This window comes from Lynx rufus, unplaced genomic scaffold (genome assembly GCF_022079265.1).
Source record: "Lynx rufus isolate CCGP_SWC_20201006 ecotype Redwood Valley unplaced genomic scaffold, mLynRuf1.p SCAF_15, whole genome shotgun sequence".
In the NCBI taxonomy this organism is placed as follows: domain Eukaryota; kingdom Metazoa; phylum Chordata; class Mammalia; order Carnivora; family Felidae; genus Lynx; species Lynx rufus.
The window spans coordinates 22911081-22929939 of record NW_025814829.1 but is presented as its reverse complement, the minus strand read 5'-3'; the positions used below and the strand labels follow the sequence as shown (position 1 = coordinate 22929939).

At 54.1% G+C, this 18859-nt stretch overlaps 1 protein-coding gene across 1 annotated transcript in view; it reads left to right on the top strand.

The window, feature by feature from the left end:
- LGR6 (leucine rich repeat containing G protein-coupled receptor 6) overlaps nt 1-18859 on the top strand; it is a 118364-nt gene that overhangs the window by 8647 nt on the left and 90858 nt on the right. The window contains exon 2 of the mRNA XM_047077254.1: nt 18540-18611. Coding sequence (XP_046933210.1) covers nt 18540-18611 — 72 coding nt within the window. The remainder of the gene's footprint in view (nt 1-18539; nt 18612-18859) is intronic.

The following is an 18859-nucleotide window of genomic DNA, read 5'->3' as shown; positions in this document are numbered from 1 at the left end:
GTCCCTTTTGTTAATGGTCAGTGATAATGCCGCTCAAACTGTCAAGCTGTGTGGGGAGCAAACATTCATTTGTTCACTTAGCGGACGTGGGCTGTCTGCTGTCTGAGAGAGCGCCCTGCTGAAGGCTTCCTCCTGCATCCACCCTGTGGGGCTGGTGTCCTCCTTCCTCCCCTTTCAGACAGGGAGCGGGAGAGGGGGGACACCCAGTGAAGAGACAGAGCCAAGGTTGGAGGTAGGCTTGGGGGTTCCAAAGCCCGTGCTCTTTCCTCTGCCCTGGGGGCTCGGAGGAGGAGATAAGATAGGCACATGGATAACTGTGACACATTTCAGGGAGTGAGGCGTGCACCAGGCAGGTCCAGATAAGGAACAGCGGGGCAAGCGCACGGAGGAAGGAAAACTCATGCCTAACTGATGCCATCGACGCAGAAACCCCTGGAGGGGCAGTTGTGCAAGGGAAAAACCACAGGGGTGGGCGTTAAAAGCCCTAGGTTGACGCTCATTTGCAAAACAGAATAATCATCTCTCCCTGATGAAGTGGTTGTATTAAGCAAGGTCCTGCCTGGAAGAGTGCTTAGCGCATAGAGGATGTTATTTCCCCTGCTGTGAAAATATCAAGTAGGACTGCATAATTGTGTGTGTTTATGGGGTGTGTGTGTCCATCTGTCAGTCCACCTGACAAAGGCTGTCTGTCTCATCAGATTCAGGGCGCCTGAGGGCAGGAGCCATGTCTCTTTGCATTAGAAGTTGGAGCTCCTAGGGGAAGAGGAGCCATACTTCAGGCTGCAGACAGGGAGCTTCCAGAAGGGCAGGATCTGTGCTCCTGGTTCCCTTCCTCTTAGGACCACATCACAACTCTCTTGTTCAAATGCCAGCGCACACACACTCACACACACACACACACACTCTATTACCGGCCCCTACCTGCAGGGGGCACTCTGAACAGGGCCACAAACAATACAGGAATATGCATTCAGTCTTTCTCCCTCCCCCTTAGCTCCAGATCTGGGGCAGCCCAGGGGCGGGGGTGTCTGAGGATGGGAAGGTGGATCGAGTGTCCAGGGATTGCGAAGATTGAGGCAGGAAGGGGCCGTAAACGAATCCCTTGCCTTTGTGGTGGACAGAGCCGATTAGGAGGCTGGGAGGAGACAAGAAAGGAAGGGGACTATTGTCTCCGACAAAAGCAAGAGAGAACGAGAATTGGGACAGGGCCTGGGCTGCCCGCCCTCACTTACCTGGGGGCAGACCCAGGAGAGTCTGGAGCTAGGAGCCAGCTCGTTTCTCAGCCCAGACTGGACCCCAGCTCTCCCAAACACCAGCCTTGCACTTGTGAGCTGGGTGACTAGGGCGAACCCCCTAAACCAAGGCCCGCTTTACAGACATGCCTCCTCTCCAGTCACACAGGCCCTTGTCTGGGTTCACGCTTCGCTGCCACCACCATACAATTTGTAATAATTTTGTAACTAGCAGCCCTGCATTTTTATTTTGCCCTGGGTCCTGTAAACTGTTCCACGCTGACCCTCTCTGAGCCTCCTATTTCTAGTGTGTAGAATGAGGAATCTCTTAACCAGCCTTTCTTTCCAAGTGGTCATGAAGTCAAATGAGACCCCTTCTCTGTGCTCTGCACTATCTATGATCCCCTAACATGCCAGATACAGGTCTTCTGTTCCCACACTCAGGACGGACGTGGGGACAGGGCAGGAATGGGTGGGGGGAGGGGGTGCCTGAGGGACGCCACAGGGTAGAAAAGGCAGCCTCTGTCCAGAGGCACCTGAGGTGGCCTCGGGGCTGGAAGGCACACTGGGTATCACTGGGCTGGAGACGATCTTTGGCCTGAGCGTGGCATCTGCAGGGGGCGAGGCTGAGGGGGTGCCTGTGCCGAGGGGAGGCACAGAGACCACCTGCATCCTGGTATGTCTATGGATGAGCCACTGGTCAGACTCTGGTGGGCAAGACCATTGTTTGAACTGGGAAGGCCTCTGTGTGTGTTTTCCCCCTTTCCAGTTTTTCATAGTTAAAATTTTTTTTTTAAAGGGACGGAGAAAGAGCATGAGTAGGGGAGGGGTGGAGGGAGGGAGACACAGAATCTGAAGCAGGCTCCAGGCTCTGAGCTGTCAGCACAGAGCCCGATGCGGGGCTCGAACCCACAAACCGTGAGATCATGACCTGAGCCAAAGTCGGACGCTTAACCGACTGAGCCACCCGGGTGCCCCAGTTTTTCATAGTTTAGCAGAGTAGTTAAATGTATGAGCCCAGCTCTCCAGGGCTCAGACCCTGCCTCTGCCTTTTACCAGTCTTTGGGGAAGGATTTACTCTTTGGTGCCTTAGTTTCCTCACCTGTACACGATATGGATGTTAATGATACCCACCTCCTAGGGCTCTTGGGGGGGTTGAATGAGTTAATAAATGGAAAGTGCTTAGAACGGTGTCTGACGCATAGTAACCTCAATGGGTGTGAACTATTATTATTCATTTATTCAACTGACAGACGTTTATGGAGTGTGTGCTCCCTGGCAGGACAGCTGTGCTCCGCACCCATATGATATTAACAGTTCTCCACCTACAAGCCACAGCGGCTGGTCCGGGGGGGGGGGGACAAAGATTTAGTGCCACCCTGTGTGAGCCCCCCTCAGGATATGCTCCCACCCCGCTGCACTGCCCTGTTCTCCCCCCCGACCCAGCTCTCCCCCCCTTCTGCTGTGGTTTTTCTTCCTACTGTGCAGTGAGGGGCTGCACATTCTGGAAGAATGGGGGGGTGTCAATAGGTCTCCTTCTCCAATTTTGTCTGAAACTCCCCTGCCCCTGCCCACCTGTAGCTGTAGGTCTGCTCTCTGTTTGGTGGAGTTGAAGTCAGGAGACCCTGGGCTAAAATTCTGTCACGGCCGCCAACTTGCTGAGTGCCTTTGGACAAGTCCTCTGGTCTCTTCAGGCCTCTTCCTGTTGGGCTGGCCGTCCCTGATCCTAAGATGTCGTAGAGAAAAATGATCACGTATAAATAAAGAGGCAGAGGGAAGGGAGGGGGAGAAGGAGCACAAGTGAGGCCATGTCGAGACGGTGGGATGAGGTGCCAGGGTCCCCAGAGATTTGCAGCTTCACTCAGTGAGACTTGAGATCCCGGGGGCTGGGACAAGGCATGGCCATCACCAGCACCTCCAGGGCTGCGTGCCCAGCCAGAACAAGGCCCCCCATTAACTATGTGCAGCCAGCGGAAAGAGGAATGCCCACCCCCCCGCCAGCCGACGCCACGCCAACCCTCGTTTCGTTGCTGGCTCCCCTGATCTGAATGCAGAAGCCCAGGGTGCCGCCTCTCCCTCTGCCTGCCCTGCCTCTACCTGCCAGAAAGTATTAGCCTCACCCTCCAGATTGGCATGGGGGTGCAAAGGCACCATGCTGCGGGGGCCCGGGGGACCTGCTGGGGGTGGGGCTTGGGGTCAGGAAATACCTGGGCTAACCCCTAGAACCCTGGTGTGCCCAGTGCTGATGGACAGCCCCGGGACCTGTAGGGGGGCCGGGGGCGGGGGCGGGGAAAGAGTGTAGTAAAAGGAAGAGGTTTGGAAATTCAGACTCTTGCCCCGGGAGCCCTCCTGAAGTTTTGCTGCAGCCCCCAGCCCCTAACCCTGGCTGGAAACCACCGCACACGGACAGACCAAGTCCTTCACCACTCTACCACTCGTTCAGTGTTGCCCCTCAAGAGCGTGATCACTGGGAAGTTCTTCCTGGTGTCCCTCCTCCTTCCTGCTGCACTACCCCTGAGTTTCCTTCCTGTTTTGAGCAGAGGGGAGAGCCAGCAGCTACCCCTGCTTTGTTAGCCTCAAAGGCCCTTGTGGATGGACTGGAGGAACGTGAGTGAGCACGGAGGCAGCCTCAGAGGCAGATGTGGTGTGGTCCCCAGGGATCCTGGAGGGGCTGCTGAGGCCGCCGAGGGTCTCTGCCCGCCCCTCCACGGGGACCACAGAGCGCTGCAGCTCCCTGCCCCACAGCACTCAGGGCTGCAGTCAGCTGTTCAGTGCCCCTGTGGCCCCAGCGTGCGGGGAGGGGGCAGAGTTGGTGAGTGGAGCGAGGGCCAGATTTCAGCCTCTGCTTGGCCTCTTGGCCAGGCCACAACTGGACCTCTCTGTGAGTCAGTCGGATCAATACTTAGCAAAAAAGTGATTGAAAAACTATGAGGGGCTGCTTACAGAAGATTTATGCCATCTAGTCCCTTGGATCTCCCAAAGCCTTTTTACTCTAAGTACGTGCTTTAGACCAGCAGTGTATTTAGTATCCGGTATTTAGACCACTGGGAACTGCGAGAGTGTGCGAAAGCTCAGGCCCTACCCCAGACCTACTGAGTCGGAATCTGCATTTCAGAGCGTGCCTGGCACTTGCCCTAAAGCTTACCCTTGCAATAACTCAGGTCATCAGTTCAGTCTCTGGCCAGCCACTCTCCCCTCACTCTCCCACCCAGAATTGCTTTAACCTCATTTGTACTTGGGTGACGCACCGTTGGCTTACGTCTAGGGTGATAAGAAAGAGCCCCTAGGACATCACTGTGAGTTATTGCAAGGATGTGGTGGAGAAGTGGGTCCAGACAACAAGTCTGCAGCTCTGGGGGCCAGTCTTTGGAGAAAACCAGGGAAACAGCAGCTTGATTTAGGATGCAAGGGGCTGACTGGGATGTCTCTGCTTCAGGAAAACCTTCCCCAATCCCTCAACCTGGGAGAGGGCTCCCCATGGTGTCCTGCTCTGCCCCAGGGCTTGTCCCCTCTGGGTTCTAACTTCTGTCTACTTGTCTGTTTCCCAAACCACGCTGGGTGCCCCCAGGAAAGCAGGGCCCCAGCTGCCAGTGCCCCCTGGCATCCTCAGCGCTGGCATAAGCGCCTTGCACATAGGTGCTCAAAAATATTGGTGGAGTGAATGAGGAAAAGAATGAATGGATGAATAAGCTAATGAATGGCCAGAGGCAGGAGGCACAGAGCAGAAACCAGCCTAGGCTGAAGCAGATGTGCTCGCCTGAGAGAGTGCCGGGAGGGAGGCCACCCTCGTCAGACCTGGTGATGGCCCTAACCTGGCTCCCCCACAGGCCGGAGGTGTGGCATCCAACCCAGACGGCTGCGGTGAGCTCGGAGCCGTGCTGGGGAGCCTCTTAAGCTGCCAGTTAGCCAGCTCGTGGCCAGGCTTGGGTTTCATTAGAGTGAGGCATCTGTTCTATAAACCCTTCTACTTAGAAGCTTTTGCCTTTCCTGTTCGTTCTCCTTACTATTTTTTTCTTTTTAAAGAACACTTCTTTTGAAAATTTCCATCCAGTTTCAAACAAGCTAAGACAAAGGTATGTGCCTGCCCTTGGATTTGGATGGAGAGAGGGCTCCAGTAACTTGAGGTTCTTCAATCTCCTGTTGCGTATCCGGTTCTCACCTAGGCTCTGAAGGTCCAGGATGAGTAAGCCCCGTGGTCTGCGTTAAGAGAGATCTCAGGCTGGTGGGTCAGAAAGTTACCACCTTGGAAGTGCTTAGATGAGGATATGCATGGGTTGGTTGTGGGGGTACTCAGGAGGTGGGGGGGCGGCAGTGGAGAGGAACGTGTCCCACCATGGAATCCTGTGACGATCCAGGCTGCTGGGGCCCATGGCCAGGGAACTCTGGGAGGGAAGCATGAGAACACCAAAGCCCTTGGCCATGCCAACAAATGTCGGCGAGTGTTTATTGAGCACCTACTATGTCCCAGAGCCTGGGCAATGTACTAGGGATACACAGATGAAAATGAATCATGGAACTAAATTTCTGATTTAAATTCAATAAGGTAGAGGGGTGCCTGGGTGGCTCAGTCGGTTGAGCAGCCGACTTCGGCTCAGGTCATGATCTCGCGGTCCGTGAGTTCGAGCCCCACGTCGGGCTCTGTGCTGACAGCTGAGAGCCTGGAACCTGTTTCGGATTCTGTGTCTCCCTCTCTCTGACCCTCCCCCGTTCATACTCTGTCTCTTTCTGTCTCAAAAATAAATAAATGTTAAAAAATTAAAAAAAAAATAAATTCAATAAGGTAGAAAGTTGAGAAGTGTTGACAAGACACCATGGGCATCCAGAGGGAACTCTTAGCCAGGGTCAGAGCTGGAAGCCTTAGTCAGCTTAAGGTTCGAGGAAGAGTCTTTTCCAGAATGAGTCTCTCTTTTTTTTTTTTAAACTAACTTTTTATTTAAGAATAATATACAGGGCAGGGGCGCCTGAGTGGCTCAGTTAAGTGTCTGACTTCTGCACGGGTCATGATCTTGCAATTTGTGAGTTTGAGCCCCGCGTCGGGCTCCGTGCTGCCAGCTCAGAGCCTGGAGCCTGCTTCGGATTCTGTGTCTCCCTCTCTCTCTGCCCCTCCCCTGCTCATGCTCTGTCTCTGTCTCTCAATAATAAATAAATGTTAAAAAATTAAAAAAAAGAATAATATACAGGGCAGAAAAGACTACCTGTCACCTGGTCAATGTTTACAAGCTGAATACACTGGCATCGGCAGCACTCAGAACAAGAAACAGAATGTCCACAGCTTTCTAGAAGCCCTCCACCTGCCATGCCTTCTAGTCTCTACCTGCCCCCACAAGGGTAACCGCTGTCATGATTTCTAACAACATAGGTAAGTTTTGCCTGTGATTTGCACTTTATATAAACAGAGCGCTATTTTATATGTGGCTTCTTTCCCTCGTTGTGTTTGAAGATTTGCCCAGGCCACACTGTTGCTTGCAGCCATAAGTCACTCACACTCACCTGCCGCATGTATTTGCTTTGGGAGAACGCAGCACGTTCCATCCATTCTACTGCTGATGGGAGCCTGACGCTTCCCAGTGTGGGGCATTATGGATAGCGCGGCCACGGTGGTTTTGTCCAGGCATCGGTGAGGATATGGATGTGTTTCTGTTGGTTATACACCCAGGAGTGCAAGTGCTGGGTCACAGATCCCGCGGTGGGGTCTTCAGGGTCAGGATGAGTTTCCTAGGCGAGGTGTGGGAAGGGTCACCAGCTTCGTCTGTGGCATCAGGAGGGAGGCCAGTGGCGGAGGAGAGGGACGGGGCAGGGAAGCCCGCAGCAGGGCCACAAGGACCAGCAGTATCCCGAGACCCTTCTGACTATTTACTGTATACTTTCCAGTGGCTTCTATTACAAACTACCGTAAACCGGGTGGCTGAAAATAACAGAAATTGATTCTCTCACATGCTGGAGGCCAGAAGCCCAGAGTCAAGGTGCCAGCAGCATGACACTCACTACAGAGGCTTTAGGGGAGGATCCACCGCACCCCTCTTCTAACTCGTGGCAGCTGCCAGCTTCCTTGGCTTGTGGCCACATCACTCCAATCTCTGCCTCTGTCTCCCCATCAACTTCTTCTCTGTGTGTGGCTTATAAGGGCACTTGTCAAGGGCCCACTCGAATGATCCAGGATGCTCTCCTCATTTCAAACTCTTTTTCTTAATTACCCCTGTGAGGACCCTTTTCCTCACTAAGTATGGTCACATTCACAGGATCTAGGGATTAGGACACAGACATCTTTTGGAGGGGCCACCATGGAGCCTAGTGTACCAGCCCTCACTGCCATCCTCAGCGTCCCAGCCCAGTTCCCCCCTTTGCAAAGCTCTCAGGCCACTTTCTAATGGCCAACCTGTCCCTGCTGGCCACCACAGGCCAGGCTTTCTCCTGATCCTCAGGCACTTGAGATTCTTCCAGCACTAACGTCCAAGGCTCTGTCCAGCTGTGTCTGTGGTCCTGCAACTCTCCTCAGGTTGCGGTGTCCTCCCTGTCTGCACACACGGGCACACATATGCCTCCTCCGTGCTCAGCGAGGCTCTGCACACAAGGGCACTAGGAACAAGGAACTTAGGCTGAAGGCATCTTTCCAGCAGAGTCCGGTCCAGCCCAGGGCACCTTGCCCACGGCATGTCGGTGGCCAGCCCTTCTCCATGTCCCCTCTCCCCGACATCACCACCTCAGAGGGAACCTGGCTATTACCTTGTCCCAGGGCTTCTGTGGTAGTCCTGATCACACACACACACACACACACACACACACACACACACCACAGGGAGGAGGGAGGAGCTTGGAGGAAGGGGAAGGAGCCCAGCCCTTTGCTCTTCCTTGGAGGAGGCCTGGGAGACAGGAATGCCTTTGGCTGGGGGACCCTGGCCAGAGATCAGAAGATCAAAGGATGCGAAGATCAGGGCTGGGGCAGGTGGCACTCACTTGGAAGCATCAGAGAGAAGCAGCAGCTGGTGCCTCCTAAGGGCAGGGCTGACCCAGAATGCCCTCCCCCTCCCCCTCTCCGCCTCCCTGCCCCATTTCCGTTGTGACCCTACTGTGCTGCTCCCCCAGGAGGCAGGGCTCTGGGGGTTGAATGCGGGGGAGGGGGGAGGTGCTAACTAGCATCTATATGCCACTTGGGAGGCACAGCCACTACCCCCGACACACAAGGACACTCTCACGCAACCCTCACAATTCCCGTAAGAGAAACCGTGACATAACACGTTAGAGATGCAGAAACCGAAGCTCAAAGAGGAAAGGTAACTTTTTCAATGTCAAACAACTGGTAGGTGGTGGGGCCAAGTCACAAACTCAGGCAGGCTGACACTGCAGCCCACAAACTACTACACCCTAATGGAAGGCGCGGAACTCTGTTCAGTTCAACTGCAGCATGACGGAGGGAGGCTAGACTTCGGGAGGGACTCCTTGCCGGGCAGGGATGTTAGATCTAGATCTTGTATCTAGTCTTTCTACAAGTCTGATGAACCAAACAGGTAAGGGGTTGGAGAAGAGAGTAGGTTGTTGGGGCACAAGCCAGAATGTAGGACACAGGCAGCAGGACAGGAGAGAATCAGCAAGAAGGAGGCAGGAATCGCCCTGGGGACCGGGCATGCGTGACCTCAGGGGCCTGACGGGGCTCCGGATGGCAGGACTGCCCTCCCACCCCCACCGTGGCCGACTGGTGGTGAGCAACAGCAAGGTGAGGCGAGCCAGCCCAGGTGGGCTTGGAGGAGAGGAGCTGAGTTCCAGAAAGTTCCACTGGTGCTCGAAGCCCCTGGGAGTGAGACTCAGAGCAAGACACTTCCCAGGGGGTGGGGCCCTCCTGGGCAGACCCTCATCCCTCTGCATTGTTCCCAGACCTGCGGCCTTGGCCCTGCTTCCGGGCCCTTCCAGCCCCAGGGGCTCATGCTGCCAGTGCCCGAGGGGGACCGAGCTGCCTCGCAGTGCGCACCAGCTCCTGTGTGCAGCTGGGTTCAACAGAGCAAAACGGTGGGGGGTTGGCTCTGCCCTTTATTAACTGTGTGAGTAGATGTGAAGTAACTTAATATTTCCCAGTCCTCCTTTCTTCATTTAAAACGGGAATGAATAATGCTTCACTCCCTGGCTTGATAAAAGGATTAAGTGAAATGAGACCGAGGATGTGCCAGAGCTCTATTGAAAGGCATTCAAATAGAGGGGAGCTGGAGAGGCAGAGGGGAGGGGTTGGACACGATTTGGGACTTTGGCATCAGAGGGATCTTGATTTTGCTGGGTCTCATCTGTAAAATGGGTCTGTAAAGCCTTTGGCACAGTGTCTGTCACAGCAGAGGTTCTGAGCTTGGCTTCTGCTCTCTCCCACTAGATTCAGGTTGAATCTGGGACTGGGTCCGATTTCGAACGCCTCCTGACTAGGGTCTTGGTGCTGCCCCTGGCCGGGGTGGGGGTAGGTGGCAATTGGGTGCTCCTTCTTGTGTCTGTCCATGGAGGTAAGTGGAGTTGCTGGGTTGGGAATAGGAGGAAGGGATCCTAATGTGAAAGGAAAACTTCCATTTGGGATGTGAGGGTTGGGGGGGGAGGGGAGGGAATGTGGTTCTGAATAGAGGGGCCTTTCCTCTGTTTTCCACCCCCAGACACACCCTGCCCCTTTATCGGGTAAAATAAAGGGTAAACGCAGCAGGATCTCAGCTAAACAAACAGGGCTCAGGGCTGTGGTCTGCACACAAAGGGGACTCCCGCCCTCTGGCGGCCCTAGTCCTTCCCACCTGTGCCTCCTCAGCTCCCCACCCCACCCAGCCCTTCTCCCGGGGGCCCTGGGGGGGAGCTCAGGGATGTCCGGTTCTGAGGAGGGACACATAGTTCTTCCCCGCAGGGAGGCCTTATCCGATGGGATGTCACAGTCCTCTCTAAGGTGCTTCCGGTCTGATAGGGCAGATAGAAGTCACCCATACATTCCCACGTACAGAAATGATGCCCTTCTAGATGGAGCCAGAGATCAGAATAAGGGCCAGAAAAGATGCTGGCCGGTGAGTGGAGACCAGAGCTTGACCCGATTAAGTGGACAGGTCCCCAGATGCATAGCCACTGCTGCCTTCCCTTGCTAGGTTTATGCTCTACCCTCCTCCTGCACATCTGTCTTACATATCTCCTCAGTCTTCCTGGCCAGGGTCTGCCCATGGCATGCCCAGCCATCCTTGCTGCATAGAAAATGGACCTTGAAGCTGGTGGTGGCGACGGCGTGTGTGTGTGTCTGTGTGTGTGACAAACACAGGTAACTGGGAGTCATGGAGAATCTCCCAGCCTGTGTGGGGAGACCAGGCACATGAATGAGCAATCTGAGACCAGGAGATGACAGTTTGTAGTCTAGGACAGGATTGTGTGGCCCAACTCTGTGACTGAACCCTCTGAGAACCAGAGTCAAAAGGCTGTACGAATTAGTCTGAGGAGGCCCTGTGACACTCCAGCTGCTTGGTCCCAGCACTCGCCACTCAGGCTTGTAATTGTCCATGGTCTTGTCCTTGTTCCAACTGGACTGGGCTCTTTGGGGTCAGGGATCATACACTGGCCTCCTGGCTGTGCCGTCAGAATTTGAGGAGACCTACACCATACAGATGAAATAGCACTGCTACCCCGGAGCGACATTACCTGACTTCTGTGGTCTTTTCACCCAGGGCTAAAACTAAAACCAAAAACCAAACAAATGAAAAAAACCCTTCTACTTTTCTCTCACCTGACTTCTAAGAATGTCTCCTGCCCAGGGCACCTGGGGGGCTCAGTCGGTTAAGTGTCTGAGTTCGGCTCAGGTCACGATCTCACAGTCATGGGTTCGAGCACCGCATCAGGCTCTGTGCTGACGACTCAGAGCCTGGAGCCTGCTTCAGATTCTGTGTCTCCCCCTCTCTTTGTTCCTCCCCAGCTTGTGCTCTCTCTCTCTCTCTCTCTCTCAAAAATAACTCAACATTAAAAATGTCTCCTTCCCTTCCCCTTATCCCTCCCTACCCTACCTGAATTAATTGGGTCACCTGACGATGATGCTCTGGGTTTCCTGTATCTCCCTGGTTCAGTCTGACTTGAGCAAGCCTGGCCGTTGCTTAGCAACCACAGGGGACCTTCTCTCCCCTTACAAATGAGCTCCAAGTCCAGGTGCCAGGACCTCCCCGTCCAGCTCTCCAGCTTCTCTCTTACTGTCCACGACTCGCCTCCGTTCCCTGCCCTCCTGCCACTCCAGGCAGGCTGGGAGACATGGTTGTTATAAACAAGGGAGCCAGAACATGACACGATGAAGCAATAGCCCTTTTATTTAAAACTACAGCACTTTTCTCACTTTGTGCAAAGCCTAAGAGAATGTGCTGTGCTGTCATGTGTATGAAGACAGATACACTTTATCCTGATTGGAGTACACTCCCTTGTTTGGAAATCTGGGAAAATTGCAGAAATCCAAGAGAACTTTGTGTTAACGAGTGTGCTTAGAATCTCAAAGACAGCAAGTACCACGTCATCTCTGATAAGGAGGTGCCATCTAGGGGAATCAACTGGGCAGGGAACGCTGCTTTAGAAAACCCAAGACCAATGTGGTGGGGTGGAAAGAGCATCGCCCTGGGGCTTAGGAGACCTAGTTCTCACTGCCATTAACTTGCTCTGTGACCTTAGGTAACTTTGTCCAGCTTTGGATATTTCCTCGTTTGGAAACTGATATCGAGCGCAGGAAGAGGGAAGCACCTTTCATTCACGGGGTGTTTCGAAATGCATGGGGTGTTCTGGAGGGTCGCAACAACTGGGAGATGCTACCCGCATAAGGAGGGATGCTAACAGCCCCGCAGTGAATGACCAGTCCGGTCCTCCCTGCCGACGAACCCCTTCCCCCACTGTGTAACTCGGGGCGTTCTCTGGATGCCTTCCGCTCCGAGCTCAGTTCTGCAAGCCACTCATGTCTCATATACACCCCACCCTCATTTCTGCCCCAGGAAGCCAGCCTGGTTTACCCTATCCCCCTTCTGTGCTTCTCTCTTAGTCTCGAGTCTGGACACACACTTTTAATTGGGATAGTGGCTGCAGGAGCAGCTTGTAAACCACAAAGCAGAGTACATATGTGGGTTTTTTGTTGTTACTCTGTGAGTAAACAATCCTTCCCCAGCAACACTGTAAACTCCTCCAGGGCCCAGACCCTGCCCTGTGCTTTGTCTCTGTCCCCTGCCTAGCACTGTGTCCAGAGCACCGCAGCCAGTCAGGAAATAATGACCCGTAGGGCTGGAAGAGACCTTGGTACTGGCCTCATTGAACCAGGTTCCCTGATTCCAGATTCCGTGTTCTTTCCTCTTCACCCTGTCACCTGCCTCTCTTGTTGACAGAAGAATTCAGCAAGTATTCTCTGAGCACCTGATGGTCCCCGTGGCAGCCAGCCTATCTCCTGGCCCTTTTCGGGGGGAAGGAACCCCCTCCCCATTGGGCTATTTCTACACTGGCTTGTCCTGCTCCCTACCACCCCCCGACCGTTGCCCTGAAGGGAAAAGGCCAAAGAGAAACCTGATGGTCCACTGTAGGTGTCTGAGGGATCCTTCGGAGGAGGGCCCCACTCTGGCCTTTTCTAGAGGATGCTGAATTAAGAGACGAGTGAACATTGTTAGCGACAGGTCCCATGGATGGTGCATCAGATTGGAACTAACCACCGACTAGGTTCTTTTTAGAGGGTATGCCCTCAAAGAGCAGTGGGAGAAAGTCAAATCAGACAACAGGAAGAACTCCCTGAGAGCGAGGGTTGTCAGCCCCCGGAAGAGAAGCTGGGGAAGGCCGCGTCATCTATCTCCATTGGTCATGCGGTCTTTGGATGTTTATTGCACACTCCTATTTGCCAGGTGTCCCGCTAGGACTGGAGGATACAGAGAGGACTAAGATTAAGTCCTCGCCTTGAAGAGGCTCATAGTCCTATGGGTCATTATATACTAATCATTATAATTCAGTTGGATGAGTGGAATATTAATAAGGCATATTTATTAAGTACTATGTTTTCCATTTAGTAACTCGGGTAATTCTCACTACAACTAGTGTGAGGCAAGTACTATTATTAGCCCCCTTTCCCAGATGGGAAAATGGAGGCTTAGAGATGTCAAGTGGCATGGCCAGGATCACGCAGCTAATTAGCCTTGTGCTGGGGTAATAATGAAGGCGGGTGCCGTGCTAGGTGCATGGCAGGAGCTCAGAAATCATCGCTGAGGGAGTGTGGACAAAATATTGTAGGCGCACAGGGGGTGCCACACTAGCTCTGCCTGAGGGGGCTGGGCAAGCCCTCATCAGGGAGGTGACCTTGGGGCGTAGCCATGCCTGGGAACAGGGGTTCGTCTCCTGGTCACTCTACCCGCCTTTTCCCCGGCTGCAGAGACAGGCAACCTTAGCCCACAGTGGAGACAACACCAAAGGGGGCCCAGCTTCCTGGGCATCTTCTCCAGCCAGGTGGGGACAGTCCTCCAGGCCTGTCCCAGCAGAACCCAGGGGCTTCGCCTTTCTCTGTTTCTTCTCCCAAAGGAAAAATGCAAACAGAACAATTTGCCAGCGCCCTTGGGTATCAGCCAGATTTCCGGGGGGGGGGGGGGGAGTGGGGTTGGGGGGAGGGAGGGTCTCCTGTTACCCCACCCCCCTCCAGTTTCCGGTTTTGCTGCTCTCTGTCCCCTCAGTTCCCCAGCATCCTCCCTCTTATCAAACCCTGTTCCTTGTCTCCCTGGTGACACTGCCTCACCCAGCTTCCTTGGGTGGTCCGGTTGCCTCACAGGGTAAAGCTCTGAGAACATTTTCCTAAAGTGCAGCCAGAAACTTCCACTTCCTGTGCCCAGGGCTGCCCCTCACTTCTCTCCCCTCCCTCCTCCTCCTGCCAGCCTCGCCCCACTGACCCTCTCCTGCCCACTCCCCCCTCCCACGCGTGGCTGTGTCCAGCTACAAGAACATATAGCCCCTCTGGATACCGCAAGAAAACTTCTGAATGGGGCTGTAACCCATTCTCTGAATCCCTTGGCATTTTGATTGAGAGAAGCAATTTGCAGGGCTCACTGCAAAATGAAAATGTGGTGCCTCTTTGTTCAAAACGTATTAAGGATTTCAAAATGACAACAGGAGAAAATTGAACTAAGCCGGACCCTTCTGAGTGTGGGTGTCTGTGCGACTGCACAGGTCGCACACCCACACAGGTCACACGCCCAGGAAGCCGGTTCTGTAGAGCTGCAGTGTGTGTGTGTGTGTGTGTGTGTGTGTGTGTGTGTGCACGTACGTGCGTGCACGTGTGTGTATTTTTAGCAGCGATGGGGTGAGAGTAGTGGAGTAGGCATGGGGATCTCAATCAGCCACACGTTAGACCCCCAAACAGCATCACCGAGCAGCCTGTGTCCCTTCCTGGGGCCAACAGCACGCTGGGATAGACCAGAGAAGGGACCTGAAGCCAAGAGAAGGAACTGGGCTTGCCAGAGGTCACACAGCCAAGAAAGGTTTTCCAACCACAGGAGTGAGACTTGAGTCAGGCTCTTTGTTTCTCCCAAGGAATATCTTTTTTATTTATTTTTAAACATTTTTTAAAGTTTTGTTTTGTTTTTGACAGCGGGGAGGGGAAGGCAGAGAGAGAGGGAGAGAGAGAGAATCCCAAGCAGGCTCCATGCTGTCAGCACAGAGCACGATGTGGGGGGCTTGATCCCACGACCCTGAGATCATGACCTGGGCCAAAATCAAGAGTTGGATGGTTAACCGACTGAGCCACCCAGGCGCCCCTCTCCCAAAGAATTTCTATCTTTATAACATGTGATGCTCTGAGAAAGTTTGTGACTTTTAACAGTACAATACTCTAATGTGCACACGGACAGATACACACGTGTGTCCTCACACGCATGGCACACACATGCCCAGCACCCTACAAGACAAGCACGTCCAAGAACTCATGAGCCCAATATGTGCCCCCGCCCTTGTAGATGCTTACAAGTTCATACAGCCGAGCAAATGCAGCCACAGCCAAACCCTAGGCACCCCCAGGATCAGAAGCCCTCTTATTTCCCCTGGGTGCAAGTATGGCCTGAATGTGCTCTCTGGCTTGCACCAGGACAGCTGAGCCCCCAGGAAAGTCATATCTCAGAACCACCACTGCACAGGACAACCCCTGTGTTGAGAGTTCCTGCATGGTGACTCCCTCCCGGAGACGGCCCAGGCACCCCCCACCCCCGCCCCGCCACCACCCTAACGCCAAGCAGGGCCCAGCGCCTCTTGCCAGGGCCCTTCGCCATTCCCAAGGCCTGTGGCATCGGAGGATCTCGGCTTTGAAACTTGCACCTCCCTCTCTCAGCTGCCACATTCCTCTTCCTTCCCCTTTCCTGGGCACCAGCCCCACCCCTTGCCTTCTGTGAAAGGGCCAGGTCTGAATGGAGCTCCCCCCCCGAATTTGAAATCCACCCTCCCGAGCCCCCCCCCCCCACCTTACAGAGCCCTGCAGCTGGGTCATGTGTTGTCTTGGGCAGGATGTGGGGGCGGGCAGGGGGGGTGCAGGCCCCCTCCTCCCCAGGGGAGAACAATGAGGCCGCTAGTCGGGGTGGTGGGGCGGAGGGCGTGGGGTGGGTGCATGGAACCACATCAGAGCCTCTGAGGTGCGGCCCCTGGAGGGACAGCTGAGTGATGAGGCCTGAGTCACATGCCCCGTGTGCTCCTTGAACTCCCGCTCCCGCTCCTGTGGAGACATGTCCAGAAGTGCGCAGTGTAAATATTTAGAGGTAATCGTTTTTGTGGCACCTTGTGCCTCCCTGCCTGGCTGAGAATGAGCCAGGCCCAGGACGCGAGGGGGAGGAGTCCAGTCAGATGCAGGTTCCGTGGGCCTCGCCATTCTTTCCCTGGCCACGGTCCGGTGCACCCCTCTTTACCTCTCCGCCGGAACCCTGGGCTGGCGGAGCCTGGAAACACCCTGAGAACCAAACTCTGACATGAAATCCACCAAAGACCCTTCTTGGCTCTGCACCATCAGCACCCCAGCAACACCTTCTGCCTAGCCGTCTTTCTGGATGGGGCAGGCCCAGGGATGGCCCTCCTGTCCCCACATGGAGCGGGGAGCGAGCTGCGGACAAGAAGCATCCCAGAGCTCAGCCTGCCAGTTCCTTGGCTCTACTCTGAACAGAATGTCTTCCTTCTTCAGAGGACATGGCGTCCGGAGGCCAGGCTTTATCAAAGATAAAACATTTGAGACTAAACAGTCTTTTTATAGACTGGAACCGAGCTCCCAAGCACACATTTCCCCACCATCTCCAGCCTGCTTTCCTGAGCACACACAGAAAGCGCCCTCATTTCTTGGGGGAAAATGGAGACACTCAGGTTTGATTGCAAAAGTGCATTCCTAAGGAAGGGAGAAAGCAGCAGGAAGGCCTGGGGGCGGTACCCAGCAATGCGGTGGTCTGCTTTGGGCCCACATCTATACCCCTCAGGGAGGGTGCTGGCAGAGGCGAGAAGCAGCTGTTAAGAGTTTGAAATAGGATGGAACCCAAATGTGAGACACACGCGTGTACTCCGACATTAATACTCAGCCAGGCACAACCAAGAAGGAAATGCTAACAGAGCAGGGCCAACAAAGAAGGCACCGACTCCTTCCCACCTCCTCCCCCCACCCCCCTCCACCTGTTGGTTTAGGACACTTGCCCACAGATCACTGAGGGACAGACGGAGAGAAGAAGGCGTATTTATTGTGTATGTACTATTTGTTAGGCAGTCTGTAAGCATTGGCTCATTTAATCCTTACAAGGACCCTAGGAGTTTAGTGTGATTCATCCCATTTTTATGGATGAGGAAACGGAAGGTCATAGTGGTTAAGAGCCTGAGATCTGATAGGTAAGTAGAGGAGAGAGTTGACCTCAGGGCCTTTAACATTTTTTGTCTTTAATGTTTATTTTTGAGAGAGAGAGTGAGCATGCGCACAAGTGGGGGAGGGGCAGAGAGGGGAGGGGCAAAGAGAGAGAGAATCTCAAGTAGCAGGCTCCATACTGTCAGCAGAGAGCCCCATGCAGTGCTCGAACTCACTAACCGTAAGATCATGGCCTGAGCCAGAGTCAGATGCTTAACCCACTGCGCCACCCAGGGGCCCCCACTTCAGGGCCTTTTGACTCCAAAGCTCAATGCTTTTTCCTTTGTTTTCTTGAATGTGAAATGGAGATAACAATGGAGTCTACCTTGGGGCTGTTGCAAGAATTACGCGGAATTCTTTGGTTAAAGGTTAGCCTGTGCCTGACACAGAAGGCCTTGCATGTGTGCAAGGCATCATTAGAGGACGGTGACCCTGAAACCACCCACTGGATCTCTCAGATAATATGGGGAGGATGGACTGATCCAAGGTGGGAATCCACGGAGGGATCAGGATCTGCATCCCACGGCTCAGGAATCTAGGCATCTTCTGGAATGTGCTCCAGGTCGGGTCCTCTGGCCAGAGAAAGGCAGGAGTCTGCAGGAGGAAAGTTAACAGGAACGTGGCTGACAGAGAACTCAGAGGGCAGCAAAATCGCACTGGTTCTGGGATTGAATAAAAAAGATGAACCCTCATGGACACTGCAGGGATGAGTGCGTGAATATTGCATGAACCTGCTCTACAGATCGTAATGTCAGGAATCTCTGGGCTTCCGTTTCCCCTTTGGTTAAAAGAAAGCTTGAGGTGTTACTTGTATTCAGTGGCCCCTCCCTTCTGCTCTGAAACTCTATGAGTTGTTCTCCAGCTTCTCCCCTTACCGGAAGGTCAGCCTCCTTCAGAGTCCTAACGACAGCCGTTCCTGGGGGAGTCTGGCAGAGGAAGGAGAGAGGCAGAGGGCAAAACTGGAAACCGCGGAGGGAATGCCCATATGAACCCGGAAGGCCTGACTCCCAGCCCAGTGCTCACTCTTTTTTTTTTTTTTTTTAATGTTTATTTATTTTTGAGAGAGAGAGAGAGAGAGAGAGACAGAGCACCAGTGGGGGAGGGGCGGAGAGAAAGGGAGACAGAATCTGAAGCAGGCTCTAGGCTCTGAGCTGTCAGCACAGAGCCTGACTCGGAGCTCGGGCCCACAAGCAGTGAGATCATGACCTGAGCTGAAGTCGGACCCTCAACCGCCTGAGCCACCCAGGCGCCCCCCGGTGCTTACTCTTAACGAACGCACCTGCTGTGTGTGGCCAGGCTGGCTTTGGAATTAGATGGCATGGTGTGTGTGTGTGTGTGTGTGTGTGTGTGTGTGTGTGTGTTGGGGGGGCTGTGGGAACGGTGGGGGCCCTCTGTGGGCGTCTGGTGCTGGACAGTGCGGGTTGGGGCCAATGGGCAGCTCACGGCTCCCTTCGCATTTTCTCTCCATGCAGAGACCTGAGCATGAACAACCTCACGGAGCTGCAGCCTGGCCTCTTCCACCACCTGCGCTTCCTGGAGGAGCTGTAAGTAGAGGTCTCGTGGGGCTGGGGGTTGGAACTTTGGGACCACTGAGAGCTGTAGGAGCCAGGGCTCCCCAGGAAGAAGGCTGGAGCTCAAAGGAAAGGGGCTTGGGATGCTGTTCTTGATAGCAGGGTATTCAGCCGATGCCTGGGCCAGCTGTGGACCCCGGGTGCTGTTGTGGGGCCACATGGTATAGGGATTCTGAAATCTAGCTCTTGTCCTCCCTGCAGTTGGCTCTTATTTGCACCTT